General features: G+C 35.2%; 1 protein-coding gene across 1 annotated transcript in view; it reads left to right on the forward strand.

The window, feature by feature from the left end:
• Positions 1–15,309, forward strand: part of WWC3 (WWC family member 3) — a 515,363-nt gene that overhangs the window by 359,874 nt on the left and 140,180 nt on the right. The window contains exons 8-9 of the mRNA XM_053705277.1: positions 6,225–6,374; positions 9,434–9,507. Coding sequence (XP_053561252.1) covers positions 6,225–6,374; positions 9,434–9,507 — 224 coding nt within the window. The remainder of the gene's footprint in view (positions 1–6,224; positions 6,375–9,433; positions 9,508–15,309) is intronic.

The following is a 15,309-nucleotide window of genomic DNA, read 5'->3' on the forward strand; positions in this document are numbered from 1 at the left end:
TTTCACTTTTGACTCATATTATTACTCTTAAATCATCATCTGTATTGTGAAGGATCTGCAGAAGAAAATAATTATAATAAAAGAAATGATTATCCTAACTGCCCTCTAGTGGCAGTAAGAAGATATGAGAATAATTCCACTAAAATAAAAAGCTTCACAGTACATAGAGTAAGGTACATAAAAGTGCATAAAGAAAATGTTTTAATGTGCAAAGCAGATAAGTCAGCTCTAGCACAAAAAGCATACAGTATATGTGTAGCCACCAATTACCAGCTAGCTTCTAATATTGTATTGCTGCTCCTGGGAATAACTAGGTATGCTTTTCAACAAAGAATATCAAGGGAACCAAGTAAATTTGTAAAAAAAATAGTGGTATTGGAGTTAAGGAAGTTGTGTAGGGTAGCGACTGGAATAAGGTGTGTAAAGCAGATGAATATGCACCAATAGGTTGCTTTATAAAAATCATCCAGGCTCAAATACATTTCAGTTTAAAATCATATAACAACTCGTAACTACATTCGCAGTCAGAATCACAGGGCTATATTTCTGGGGAGAATCTGTTAAGTATAGGGAAGGTTACAATATGGTGGCAAGGCGTAGGGATATCTCAGATGTAAAGGAAGTATTTACTCTAGTATAGAAATAATAGCTGTAAGTGTAGTATATACTCAACAGATTATGGGTGATGGTTCTATTAAAGACTATCATGAATACATATCTAGCTTTAATGGGAAAATGTTGTACCACAGTGACATTCAGGTTTTTTTTTATCTTGTTAACATCGTAGCGGAATAACTCCTGGATAAGATCTGGCACTATATCCACCTCTGAATGGTATCTGCCACCAAACTGGCAATACTATCATTGTAGTTAGAGAAATAGATAGTGGTTCCTTTAACCCTTTGTAGTAAATATAACAATATAGGCAGGTATTAATGCTGTCTTTCTATATACAAAATAGTTACATAGGATGTACTGAGAACATAAACACAGTACAATTAAGAGTAATATATAAATATATCCTTCCCAGGAACATATAAATGGAATAGGAATTAAGTAAGAACTATCTAGGAATCTAGTAGCAAACCACAAAAAAAGAAAACAAAATCCAGCTTTCAATTTTTAAGTATTAATATCACAACCCCATAACTTTGTAATAATAACTGATGTGAAACTCACAATGTAGTCTATGCAAGTAGACATTGACCCCTTTTGAAACTATCATAGATACAGCTTTAAAGGGACATGAAACCCACATTTTTTCTTTCATGATTTAGAAAGAGCATGCAATTTTAAACAACTTTCTAATTTACTTCAATTATCTAATTTGTTTTATTCTCTTGATATTATTTGCTGAAAAGTATATCTAGATAGGCTCAGTAGCTGCTGATTGGTTACTGCACATAGAAGCCTTGTGTGATTGGCTCACTCATGTACATTTTTATTTCTTCCATAAGGGATATCTAAAAAATTAAGCTAAATAAATAATAGAAGTAAATTGGAATGTTGTTTAAATTTATATTCTCTATCTGAATCATGAAAGAAAAATGTTGGGTTTAGTGTCCCTTTAAGGTAACAGTAAGAATTGGTATCTATAATAGATCTCAAAGTACTTTACTATTAATCTACCATCTACCAAGGTATATATATTCTAGAAGTTTAAACATTAGGAGTACATATATTTTGGTGGGAATGTGGGATTCTTTTAGAATTACACACTATTCTGGGATTTAGGATATAAATTCAAACCCTAGGATATATCTTAACACAATTACATTTGTGGCTAAAAAAGTTAACCAAAACTGGGAAGGAGTGTTACACATTTAGTATGCATTAGGTGAATAAAACTAATTTAGAAGTGTTAACTGAGTAAAATTAAAATCAAAAGTTGTGGAAGCAACCGCATTAACAGAATGATGCAGTCTCTGTTCAGTGTCCTACCCTACACCAGCCCGTCTGGCCTCTTGTCTTAAAGGGGTGACATGTAATCAGTCATGTAGTTTGGGCTCTTCTCCACCAACCTCGGTATAATAGGTAAGTATGCTGAATTATTCTGTGGATCGCTGCGTGAATCAGCCAAATCTTCTGCCTTACAAGTGAGATATTCTGAGGACCTCTCCCAGGGATCGGCCGCATCTCCCAGGGTCAGGTCACTCCGTGTAGCTTCAATGCGTCCCACATCTTGCCTCAGCCTATCCAGGCGTAGCTGCCCCTCTGAGGTTGATTTCAAAGAGGCCGTTGTTAACAACTTCCCACACTGCGATTTCGGTAGCATTCTGCCTATGATTCTAAGCATTTCCACTGTAAAGTCCACAAAGAGGGCTTGTATGCTTTGTAAGATATCCTCCATAGTAAGTGATAGAGGCGCTGGGATAGGATAACTTTACTAGCAATAGAAGTTAGTATTTACTTCAATACATACATGTAACCCGGACAGTTGGATGGGTTAATGAATGGCATCTTGTACTCCGCCAGTCAGCCTCATCAAGTCCAAGCACTTAGGCCGCGCTGTGAAAAAGCTCTCTTGACTGCTAAAAAAGTTGCATTGAAGGGCTTTGGTCAAGTAAAAATTTGATAAGTAGGCTTCCTAATTCCAGCAGTATGTTTAACAATCCAAAAACTGCATATATATCTAGGAAATAGCATTTAAATAAAAAATAGTTTCAGGAGCTCTTCCAGAACAAGACTTTGGATCACATACACCTGGTATTCATTAAATTGAAGTAATATCTTTAAAGTAATTACATAGTATGGTATGAGAGAGAATATTTTTTCAGAAAAGCAGGGCAATGGTACCCTTTAGTGCAGGGACTAGGTGCCATCATGCTAAGCCTTTTATTAGCATGACCCCGGGGGGTCTGTGAAGAGGACCCCGGATAGCATGGCTCTCCAGCTAATATATATATATATATATATATATATATATATATATATATATTCATTCAGTATTTGTTTTGTTTAAAACTACACAAATACAGAATAGTGCAGCCAACGAATATGAATATTCAGGTAAACTAATTTCCTGAATATTCATTATGAAAATTTGGTCAAACCAATTTTTTTACGACTACATATATCTATTTTTTTCCTTTCTTTATTGGAAGCTTCAAAAAAAATAAGAACCAGCATCTGTAAAATTCTTTTTTTTACTGTTTTTCAACTTGACAGAAGTTTACTAGTATGTTTGTACAACCCAGAGACAAAACTATGTTTATAGGACAACTACTTTAAAAAAATGTTATCTCAATTTAATAGTCTCACTGGGTTTTAATTTTGGTTATTAGTATAGAAACAAAGAAGTTTCAAAATATCAACTTAAGATTCTAAAAAAAAGAATCAAACAAGGCAAAAAAATACAATATGGCCTAGTGGAGCAGTATTTAGTGCAAGATTTCTAGGGTAAATTGTGCATTTATACTGTGAGTATACCACAAGTATCTGTGTGCTCATATTGCTCAATCGCAAGTTACCAGAGTTGAAAGTAAACTGTAATTCCCATACCAGTTTCATGTTATGCAAATGTAAATTACTTATGCAATGGTTATTTGAGCAATACTGCTATTTTAATCAATACTGTTGTACAGTGTGAAATGACAATAGAAATGTGCATGTATGAAATTAATATTTTCACTTAAAGGGACACTAACCCCAAAATTTGTCTTTCATGATTCAGATAGAGAATGCAATTTTAAATAACATTCCAATTTACTTCTATTATCTAATTTGCTTCGTTTTTTTTAGATATCCTTTGTTTAAGAAATAGCAATGCACATGGGTGAGCCAATCACGCAAGGCATCTATGTGCAGCCACCAATCAGCTACTTCTGAGCCTATCTAGATATGCTTTTCAGCAAAGGATATCAAGAGAATGAAGCAAATTAGATAAAAGATGTAAATTAGAAAGATGTTTAAAATTGAATGCTCTTTCTAAACCATGACAAAAAAAATTTTGGATTTCATGTTCCTTTAACAAAAGAATAGCAAAATAGCACCCAGTAGTGCAATGCGGCTCCATCAAAAAAAAAATGCATATAGAATGAAACATAGATAATAGGAGTAAATTGTAAAGTTGTTTAAATAGTATGCTCTATCTTTATCATGAACAATACATGTTGGGGTTCATGTCCCTGTAATGCCAATAGGTTTGGAATTGGATATCCAACAAGCTCATATAGGTGTGATGGTCAGGTGTCCACATAGTTTATAGTTTTGGCTTTAAAGTGTACTTCCAAACCCTTTCTCAACAAATTGTTCTCTTGTTGTAAATTAGCCAAACTGAACATTATACAATTCCTTGCTATACAAAGACTTCTTACTGCTTTCTTTATTAATATGAGGTAATGCAACCCAACAACTCACACTGCTTCTAAGAACACTAAAAAGGGAGTATGGGGCCAATTTATCAAGGGCAGAATTGGCCCCTGATGCCCCTGTTTCCGTGCGAGCCTTCAGGCTCGCCGGAAACAGCAGTTATGAAGCAGCGGTCTTAAGACCACTGCTTCTTAACTGGTCCACTGCCTCTGAGGCTGCAGACAACAATCTGCCCGATCCTATACGATCGGATTTATTGACACCCCCTGCTAGCGGCCGCAAATCTGCAGGGGGCATTTAGCAATGTCTGGTGGACATGATATGCTACAGCGTATCATGTCCGACCAGGCTTTGATAAATAGGCCACCATGTATCAGTAGTAACTATAGGAACAAGCTGCCATACAGAAGCTCAGTACACTTCCATGTCTCCAACTTATGTCACCACTTTTTGAGATATATAAATAAGGATTCATAAATGCTTTCTTACACAATTAATACATAAAGTTCTTTCTTCCTTAACCCAAACACTTAGGGCCCAATGATCAGCTCTTCAGCTCTTCACTCTTGCAAGATTATCTATGAAATCTTGTGAGTACTGCAAGATCCCTCAAAAAAATTTACAGCGACAAATTTTACCTTGGGAATTGTTTAGTTCACTGGATGTGAGAATAGACACATACAATATAATGCTTAAAAAGGCCCCCAAATATTTTGCATGATCATTCTTTATGTCAACGAGTTTTTCATTATCGTGCTCAGTCATAGATCAATTTTTTTTAGATTTTAGCAGAAGGTAGGTAAATAATGATTAAAGTTTGCTTTGTTTTTTTTTGTTTTTAATCACAAATAAATGTTAACAAAAAGTCAAATTACAATTTGGAACACATTTACTGTACATGATTATAAAATATAGACACTGCAAAAACTTGTGGTGTTTCTTTAGCGTTTTATTTCAATGTATGTGTCTCTTCACACTCAGAACCCTGCATGATGAGATAAATAAGTTCTCCAGCTTAAATTTTTCTTTCTAAAATTCTTTTAGACACCTCACACAGTATGACAATACTTCCTAGATAATCTTGCCAGACCAAACTGCTTTAGAGAATCTGGCCCTATATGTGTTACTATATGTTGAATGTTTTTCCACGTGCATTCATGGGGAACAGTGTATTTTATAATGCTCCTTCTTTCTCAAAAACTGGTGACATTATTTATTTCTCATTTGTAGGTTTTCATTGGTCTGGTAACCCAACCTAGATGTCAACATTTCAGCCAAATTAGCTACTGAATGTGAGTGACGTGTATTTGTTTTTAAGAACTCCATGCTGACACCTCCCTCAAGCTTACAGCAGGAAAAAGTGCTGTAATGATTGGAAAGTTGTTAAAACTTAGATTATAAAAGGGTCATGGAACTGTAGATTAAATTCAGTTATTAAGTAAACTTTTAAAAATACTTTCCTTTTTACGTCTGTTGACAAATTTAGCTCTTTTCCTTTGTGTCCTTGGCTGAAAATTGGCCCCTTTCTGTGCAAATATACCTAGGTACACAGGTTGAGCACTATATGGCAGTGGTACTAACTGTTGCCACATGGTGCCATAGACACATACTTAAGGTTAACAATTCAGAAGTCTCATATTGGCAGGTATTTACATGCAATGTCATCCAAACTAATGGTTGAAGCTTTGAGAAATGGGGCCTTAGGCTAAAAAGACTATGAACAAAAACAGTACAGTGTACTATAATTCTATCACTAATAGGTCTGTATATAAATCATTGTTAAAGCTGATATAAATGGAGCCATATAGATATGGGTAAGATGCATGTATTGGTTTAATGTTATACCTGAATTGATTAAAACGCTTTGCATTAAACAATCAATTAAATATTTTCTTTCTCTTCTTTTACATTAGAGTTTGGCTAAACTGACCGATGGATTCAGGAACAGCTGCTGCATTTCAGACTCATTTCAAAATGTCCAGCACACTTCAAGCTCACACAGTGACTCCTGTTTACCTCAGCAATACTGTGATGCCTGCTCACAAACTGAAAATGTTGGAGAGGTATGTTTCCTACTTGTTAACACATAACGTGTAGTTTTTGCTTTACTGGCTGGCTGGCTAAAGCTAACTATACTTAACCCTCCACAAATGAGTTTAACACATAGGAAGATTCCCTGCATGAATTGCAGCTTCCGATTACAACGTGGCTGGTGTCAGGCAGGTTGTAAGACTGCTGCTACCAATTTGCTCACTATTGGTCTCCTGCAATGCTTGCATCTCCTGAGTAGGATTTTACTTATATCCCAGAGTTTCATAGGGTCAGTAATACAGTAAAATCTCCCTTTAAGCTTTATTTAATTATCTTATTTCTACATAAGAAACCCTTTTCACACTTTATTATATTAATGTACAACACAGTGAACATCAGTTTCACAAAGCAAAATAAAACTTTAAAGGATTGAAAACAGTGCATTTAACAAGAATTTACTGCCAATTAAACTACTCTTTTTTATGCCATTGCTTGAATGTGGAAGGAGGTGCTTAAAATATAAATTAATTGATAAAGGGAGATAAAATTAAAATTAAACTTTCAGATAGTACATGCAATTTAAAAAAATAAAATAAATCAATTCCATTATCAAATAGTGTTTTTAGCTGCACACTTTCTGAGACACCAGCTCCTACTAAGCATGTTCAAGAGTTCATAAAATCTATTTATTAGAGACTGTGATTGGCTGATGGCTTTCCCATGATACAGGAGGCCAGGTAATAACAGGAAATTTAAATTAGTCAGAAAAAAATGTAAATTTAAAAAAAAAAAAAATTTTAATTATGTATTTGTTGATTATACAATTCTACTGTGTTTAATGGTCAATACCATACAAGGTGGATCATTTAAAAAAGCCAATAGGGTTTTAAAAAATAAATTAATAAATAATAATAATAATAATAAAAAAATAATATATATATATATATATTTATATATATATATATATATATATATATTTATTATATATATATATATATATATATATATATATATATAAAGTGTTCTCCACTGCAGCAGCACATGTATTGATACCACATTATAGATTGCTGGTCTGGCCTCTTCTAGAATATTGTATTCTCCAGTGGAGATTGCATTCCAATTACAAATTGTAAAATGTGTGAAAAAAAATATATATATTTTTAATAGAAACCCCTTTATTACCTATCACCTAGATTACAAGTTTTGCGCTAAACAGGGTGCTAAAATAACGGCCAAAAAATTGCGTTATTGCACTCTCCATAGCACTGCCATTATGAGTTACTGAAAAACCTCCTTGTGCTGTGCGTTATGGTGTGTTAAGCTCCATACCGCACAAAAGCCAAGGGCTGAGTTTACCTGCTCGTGCATGCTTTCCCCGATAGACATAAATTGGGAGAAAGTGTTAGAAAAAAACTAACACCTGCGATAGTGGAATGGAGATCACGGTAACGCAACCCCATTGATGTCTATGGGGGAAAGTAAATGATGTTTTAACCCCTAACATAAACCCCTATTCTAAACTCCCCTAATCTGCTGCCCCCCGACATCGCCAATACTAATAAAAGTTATTAACCCCTAAACCCCCCTAACTTTATATTAAAATTACAATATAACTATCTGTAAAAAAATACCTGTGAAATAAAAAAGCCCAAGTTTAAACTATAAATTAACCTAAAATAAATATTCTAATAAAATAAAAAAACTACCAATTAAAAACCTAAATTAAAAATTTTAAAAAAACCGAACACTACGAAAAAAAGTTAAACAAAAATACATATGAATACAAAATGAATTTATCAAAAATAAAAACAATTACACCTAATCTAATAGCCCTATAAAAATAAAAAAGACCCCCAAAATAAAAACACCCCCTAACCTACAATAAACTACCAGTAGCCCTTAAAAGGGCCTTTTGTAGGGCATTGCCCTAAGTTAAACAGCTCTTTTATCTTAAAAAATTACTAAGTTCCCCCTAAAAGTAACCCCCCCCACCCAACCAACCCCCCCCCAAAAAAAAACAAACTAACTCTAAAAAATCCTAAACTACCCATTTCCCCTAAAGGGGCATTTGTATGGGCATTGCCCTTAAATGGGCATTCAGCTCTTTTACTGCCCTTAAAAGGGCATTCAACTCTTTTACAAGTGCCCATCCCTAATCTAAAAAAAAAAAACCACTCAAATTTAAAAAAAAAAACAACCTAACACTAACCCCATAAAATCTACTCACGGTTCCTGAAGTCTGGTCATTCAGGCAGCGAGAAGTCTTCATCCAGGCTGCGACGCCTTCATGCATCTCGGGGACGTCTTCTATCTTCATCTGGGGGCACGGAGTGGAGCTATCCTGGAGGGCGATGACATCCTGTGTGGAGCGTCCTCTTCATACGATCACCGCCATACACTGAAGTTGAATGCAAGGTACCATTTCAGAATAGTGTACCTTGCATTCCTATTGGCTGATTTGATTCTTCAAATTCAAATCAGTCAATAGGATGACAGTTTGAACAGCCAATAGGATTTCAGAAGCTCTCATCCTATTGGCTGATTTGAATTTGAAGAATCAAATCAGCCAATAGAAATGCAAGGTACGCCATTTTGAAACGGGTACCTTGCAATCAACTTCAAACATCATTTTTTTGAGTGCGGAATGGACGTTGCATTACAGGCTAAAATGCTTGCGGTATAGGTATACCGCAGCAACTCGTAATATGCGTTCCCGGCCATTCCACGCGCAATGGCCAATTTTTCAGCGGTATAGCTGTACCGCAAAACTTGTAATCTAGCCGTATGTATAGTATGGAGGAAGAAGGAACTGGGTGATTGGATAAAAAACTTTCAAATATGTCAAGGGATTTTTTTAAAAAAGTTACAAAGCTGAGTTTTTGTTAGAGAAAAGAAAACATTAGATCTAACTAGCAAGATTAAATATCTTGTTTTTCTACTAGACCAATTTGTTAGAATTGAGCAGATTGGGAGGTGTATTTGCAAAATAGATACATTTATCTATTTCTCTCATTCTCTTTTTCTGTCTATCTCCTTTCATTGTTCCATTTGTATCTTTTACTCAAAAGAAAACACTTCTCATGTTTTACAGTTTGGCTTTGATGACAAAACAAAACTTGTGGACAGAGTAAGACTTAACTGGCAATATGAAGAAGCAAAGAAAAGGTATTGACAAAGCTAAGACCTGTTATTTGCTGATGTAAACACTTTATTTTAGTTTCATGAATTTATTAAACATCTATCATTGTATTCTTAATTTTAACTTTAATTTAAAAATGTTAGTGAACACAATTGCTATTAAATTACCAATGCTTTATTTTTGACTGCTAAAGTTATATAAACTGTTATGAGTTCACTTACCTGTTTGCTATAATTCTGAATTTGACTCATTATTAGGGATGGGCTAATATCAGCATTTTGGGCATTAAAATGGTAAATTAAATGTTCCCCTTGGCATTCATTCTGCTATTTAAATGTTCCATTAGAACATTTGCTTACCTTAGATCTCTATTGAAATCTATAAGAATTGTAATAATGTTAATAATTAAACATTCAAATAATTCTTCCAGTACTTAAAGGGACCATCAAGTTAAAATTGAACTTTCATCAGATTGTGCATTTTTAAATAACTTTCCAAAGTACTTATAGTAAAAGTAGGTAGGCACATATGAGGTCAGGAGTGTGCATGTGTGTATGGCACTCTATGGCATCAGTGTTTGCTACAGTGTGTGTAGAAATGTTATACATTTTTTCAAACACTGTTGTCATAAAGCGCTAACGAAACATGCATGCACCACGCTTCTATGAGCCCACCTACATTAATTGTATTAAACAACAATAAGATGCTTAGTTTGATGGAGAAAATTTGCTAGGAAAGGTTAAAATTCTTTGGCTGCTTTTTAACCCCAGATTTAGCAACTTTAAAGGAAATAAGTCTCCTTCTAATACCTTGATTGTGAGAGTATCCTCGTGAAATTTATGAGCTAAAGCATAAATATTCAAGCACGCTCAGAACCTGCAATGGAGGATAGGAAGGGTATCACCCAAATGTTGGCTCTGTGCTTGCAGTGGTACTGTCAGGAACTGATGAAGCCTGTGCACAAGCAGGTTCAGTGCTAATTTAGTCAATTAATAATAATAATAAAAATGTAAAAAAAAAACACAGCAATATATTACACAGAACTATGACATTGGCAGATCTCCCAACTGTTTGTGACCTTTTGAGATTATCACCGGTTAGGAGGTCTGCCCACTTTACCATCCTCAGGTTCTCTGGACATGAAAAATATCCTGATTTTTAGAGAATGCCTTAGCTTCACCCAGGACATGCTCCAACGCACTCACAACATGCCCTAATCCTACCCACAACATATCAGCATTCCTGACCCTCCAGTCAAGCCCCCCCCCCAAAAAAAAACTCTGGTGTGCCACTGCCTCCAAAACCCTCACCTAAATGTCCCAGAAAGCTTTTGGGAAATACTAGGAGGTATGTATTAACACTACAATACGGCTGTATTCATTTCAATTTCAATCATTTAATCATTTTTACTTCCCTTTTTTTTTCTTCATGCAAAAGAAATTCTACAAAATTTGTTTGAAAACAGTGACCTTTTAAGTTTACTTTAAGTGAGCAACACTGCATAATAACTTTGGCATTAATATATTTATTTGTTATTAAATAAAACAAAAGAAATAAACACATAAATGTGTAGATGAAGCACGCATTTAATGATTGTTATAATGATTAAATACCTTCAGTGATGAGGTACAAGCTGCACGGTCACATTCTTTATTTGTTATGTATTCTTAGTACAAAGCCTTCTAGTGTTCTGTGGGGCTTTTTCTGCACCCTTGCATGTGTGTAAACTGTGCTGTGCACGGCTGTACTTTTCCTGTAATGACATTATGTGGGAGGTAGAATGTGATGTGCTGGTCTTGTGCATAAATATATTTCGAAAAATAATTCCCTTTGTATTTTGTAACTGCTCCATGTTTCCATGTTTTCAGTTTTCAAAACAACTATCATAAAATATTGTCTAAGACTTATGTCACTTTATGCTTCTCAAATAAACATGACACTCTGTTATTATCATACTGGCCCATTACTAAAATTGGAAGAAGTCCATATATTTTTAATAGTCATAACCCTTAAAAATTCTAGAGCCTGAGCCATGTAAAGCATTGTGCATTATTATTTGTGCCAGTTATAACGCAGATGGAGAGAACATGAAATGACTAAAGTGCCATAAAACTGACTGAACCAAAGCACTGTAAGAACATTCTTTTTAGTTGACATCAGTCAAGTGTTAGCTTAAACTAATATTTGTCAGCTGTTTGAAGTAAACTATAGTTTTTATTCTTTTAATGTTGTGCTAAAATGTATTAGGCCTGTTTCAGCAATGAAATGTATATAGATCATTATAGTACATGGGTATCAGCTTACACAATGTAGTTGTTTTTCCCCCTAATTTGCTTAAATATATTTATATTAAGCTCTTTTCTTTTTGTTCAAAAAAACTTTACCCAGAGAAAAGAGGTGCTATTAATGAAAGCACTAAGGGTTAGATCTATGTGCGGCACCTTGTAGAATCAGGGTCACCACAAAGCAGTCATTACAATAGTGGTCTGTGGTCTCGATCAGAGCACACAAGAATATGAGCCTTGTAGCTACTGTGGTTATTAATTAGTTTAATGGATTTTTAATTTATACTAAATATAATTCTAATTTAGTACTAAATCTAATTCTATGGTAAAACCAGTAAACCAATACAAGTAAGTTGTGAAATAAACACTATAAAAGGGTCTCCATGGTTTTATTGATTTATTAGGAATCAATATATGTTAATAATAAGATAAATATATTTACAGATATATATACACATATATTTTACAGCAAAACAGTCCAAATAATTATTACAGGGCAACTAACACAACCCGAGTTGTGCAACACTGCTAAAATAATCACATCATTTTATCCAAGAAATACTTAGCCAGATTCTGTAATAAGTCTAACATCATCCATCTTTTCAGCAGGAGCAGGATAAGATAGAGAGCTAGAAATAAAGTGTTTCCCAATTTTATTCTCAATTTAAAGGGTTTTAGCCTATTACATGCCAGTCAAGGCTAATGGGAGTGTCTTTAATTAAACACCTAGCTCAGAAAAGGTGTATCTGGGGGAAGGAATCTTAAAACTAGCTATGTGAATATGCCAGGGATAAAAAAAAAACACAGCTCCCAGCAAAGAGTAACAGCCATTATATTCTATAGAAGCAGCTTCATCAAAGTAGAAATAACATCCTGATACTATTTTCTGGCTACCTACTGAGTATTAACTCCTTACACTAGGTGCAGGGCAGCCTAACCATTTGTTCCAGAAATTGTTTTAACTTTATGCTATTGATAAAGGCTTCTTTTAGCCGAAACGCGTTGAGCTGTAATCTAAATAAAACCTGAAGCTGCACCTGAAGACACCTTTGTGATGATTTTAATATAAGGCTTATTTTAACTGCAATCTCGTGAGTATAACAAGTTTGTGCGCCTACCACATTATCTGAAATCTGCTACACTATTGTGAGCTCTTTTATTTTGGAGGTGAAAGCAACAAGGTTGACTCAGAGGACGTGGGCAGCTTGGTTCCCTGGAGGTGACACAGCACCGCCACTTTCAACACATTCTGCAGGGCAGCCTAAGCCTCACTGTGGATGAGCTAATATAAAAGATTTCCAACTCTGATTTAAAGGGACAGTAAAGCCAAAATTAAACTTTCATGATTCAGATAGAGCATGACATTTTAGACAATTTTCCAATTTACTTCTATTAAAAATTTTGCTGATTTTTTTGTATCCTTTATTTAAAAGTAATCCTAAGTGAGTTTAGGAGTATGCACGTGTCTTTAGCCATCTGACAGCAGTGTTTACATCAATGTTTATACTGATGTTATACAAAGTTGCTAACGCCTATCTCCTATCAGCCAACCTAGCATTACTCTTCAATAATACCAAGAGAAATAAGCTAATTTAATAATCAAAGTAAATTGGAAAGTTGTTAAAAGTTGCATGATTTATCTGAATCTTGAAAGTTTTTCATTTTGGCTTTACTGTCTGTTTAACGCTCAACCCAAGGAAGTCTAATCAGGACGTTGCCCCATAGAAATAAAACATAATTGTGAATCACAATTCTTCCCAAACCAAACCTATTGCTAAAAACAACCCGACTATCCACCAGTATAAAGCTGAACTTTCAAGCGGGCTCACTAAGCTAGACTCACCAGTGCAGCTAATAATAAACTCACTAACAGCCAAGTAATATTCCCACCAGTAAACTCCCCATCACACTATATAAAATCTAAATTCCTGTACGGATGCATCCCATCTCAACCCCCACTTAAAATCTACACCCCCCATTGCAAATATTGCCCAAAAACCTAATACCTTTAAAAATAGCAAATAAATAGACCTTTAAATCCATATTTGAAGTATTGCAAAATCGTTTTCTTTCTTCTGTCTCTTTAATGATTAGCAGGAGTGAGGAGGTTCAGTTCTAAAGTTAAATCCATGTACTGTGATTTTATTGGTTAATCTGTTAAAGAATTCAAAAATAACGATTTTGAAGCTGGCTAACTTACCTAGACTCACCAGTGCAGATAATGGTAAACTCGCTAACATCCAAGTAATATTCCCACCAACTCCCTATCACTTAAAATACCCAAAATAAAATCTAAATTCATATACAGATACACCCCATCACAAATAAACTAAATAATCCCCTATTGGAGCCAGACCTCATGTGTGAGATACCTGTTGCTCAGTGTCAGTTTAGTAGTAGTAATCAATACTGTGCTAAAAAATACATAAATAAAAGGGATCTCATTCTTCAGTGAGAAAAGGGGAGGAAAGCTAGGGACCCTTTTTCTGCAGCCAGAAATGACCATCATATTATTTAAATGATATGTTTTTTACCTCTAGAGATTAAAATATGTGTAGGAGTTGTAGGTGGTCTTTAGATATTAAATGGTAAGTAAGCTTTGGAGGGATTGTGTGTGGCTATCACTTGCAGTTTTAAAATTGTTTAAAAGGACAGTCAACACAAAATGGCTTCTAAATCATACCTATAGAGTTTAAAACGATTAATATTTTTAAACGTAGCCCAATTTTCAACAATATTGCGTTAGCATGTAAAAAGACTTACTATGTTTGTTTCTGTTCAAAAATATTTGCCTGCCCCCTCCCCTATTGCGTCACAAGTCTTTGCTCGCCTTCACTTTTCTATTCTACACGCTCCTGGCGTTTGTGCATACGCAATTCTCCGATTTTCGCTATGGGGGTACTTTTAAAACCGGAACAGAAAGTAACCGCTCAGTACAAAGTATGACCGAGTCTTGATCAAGCTAAGAACAAACGTACGTCTCACATATGAAACCGCTGTGTACTGAGCGGTTACTTTCTTTTCCGGTTTTAAAAGTGCCCATTTGACGAAAATTGGCGCATGGTGCATGTGCAAATGCCGGGAACGTGTAGAATAGAAAAGTAAAGGCGAGCAAAGACTTGTGACGCTATAGGGGAGGGAACAGGCAGACATTTTTGAACAACAGAAACGAACATAGTAAGTCTTTTTACATGCTAACGCAATATTGTTGAAAATTGGGCTACATTTAACCCCTTAACAACACACATTGTACAGGGTACGTCATACACAAACTAGTCGTTAAAGATCAACAACGTACCCTGCAGGTCGTTAGGGGTTTAAAGCGTCTGAAAGCGATCCTGATCGCTTCCAGCCACTTTCAAGGTATTGCCGGGATGCCTCGATATTGAAGCATCACTGCAATACCTTTTTTGGCACACCGATATTTGGCACACCGATCGTTGGTGGGTGAGAGCAGCTGCAGGAAGGTGGGTGGGCGACCCATCGCAGGACAAGTTCCGGTGACGACAACGGCCACTATTCCGGGAAGGTGGGCGGGAGCGA

This window comes from Bombina bombina, chromosome 3 (genome assembly GCF_027579735.1).
Source record: "Bombina bombina isolate aBomBom1 chromosome 3, aBomBom1.pri, whole genome shotgun sequence".
NCBI classification, from domain to species: Eukaryota; Metazoa; Chordata; class Amphibia; order Anura; family Bombinatoridae; genus Bombina; species Bombina bombina.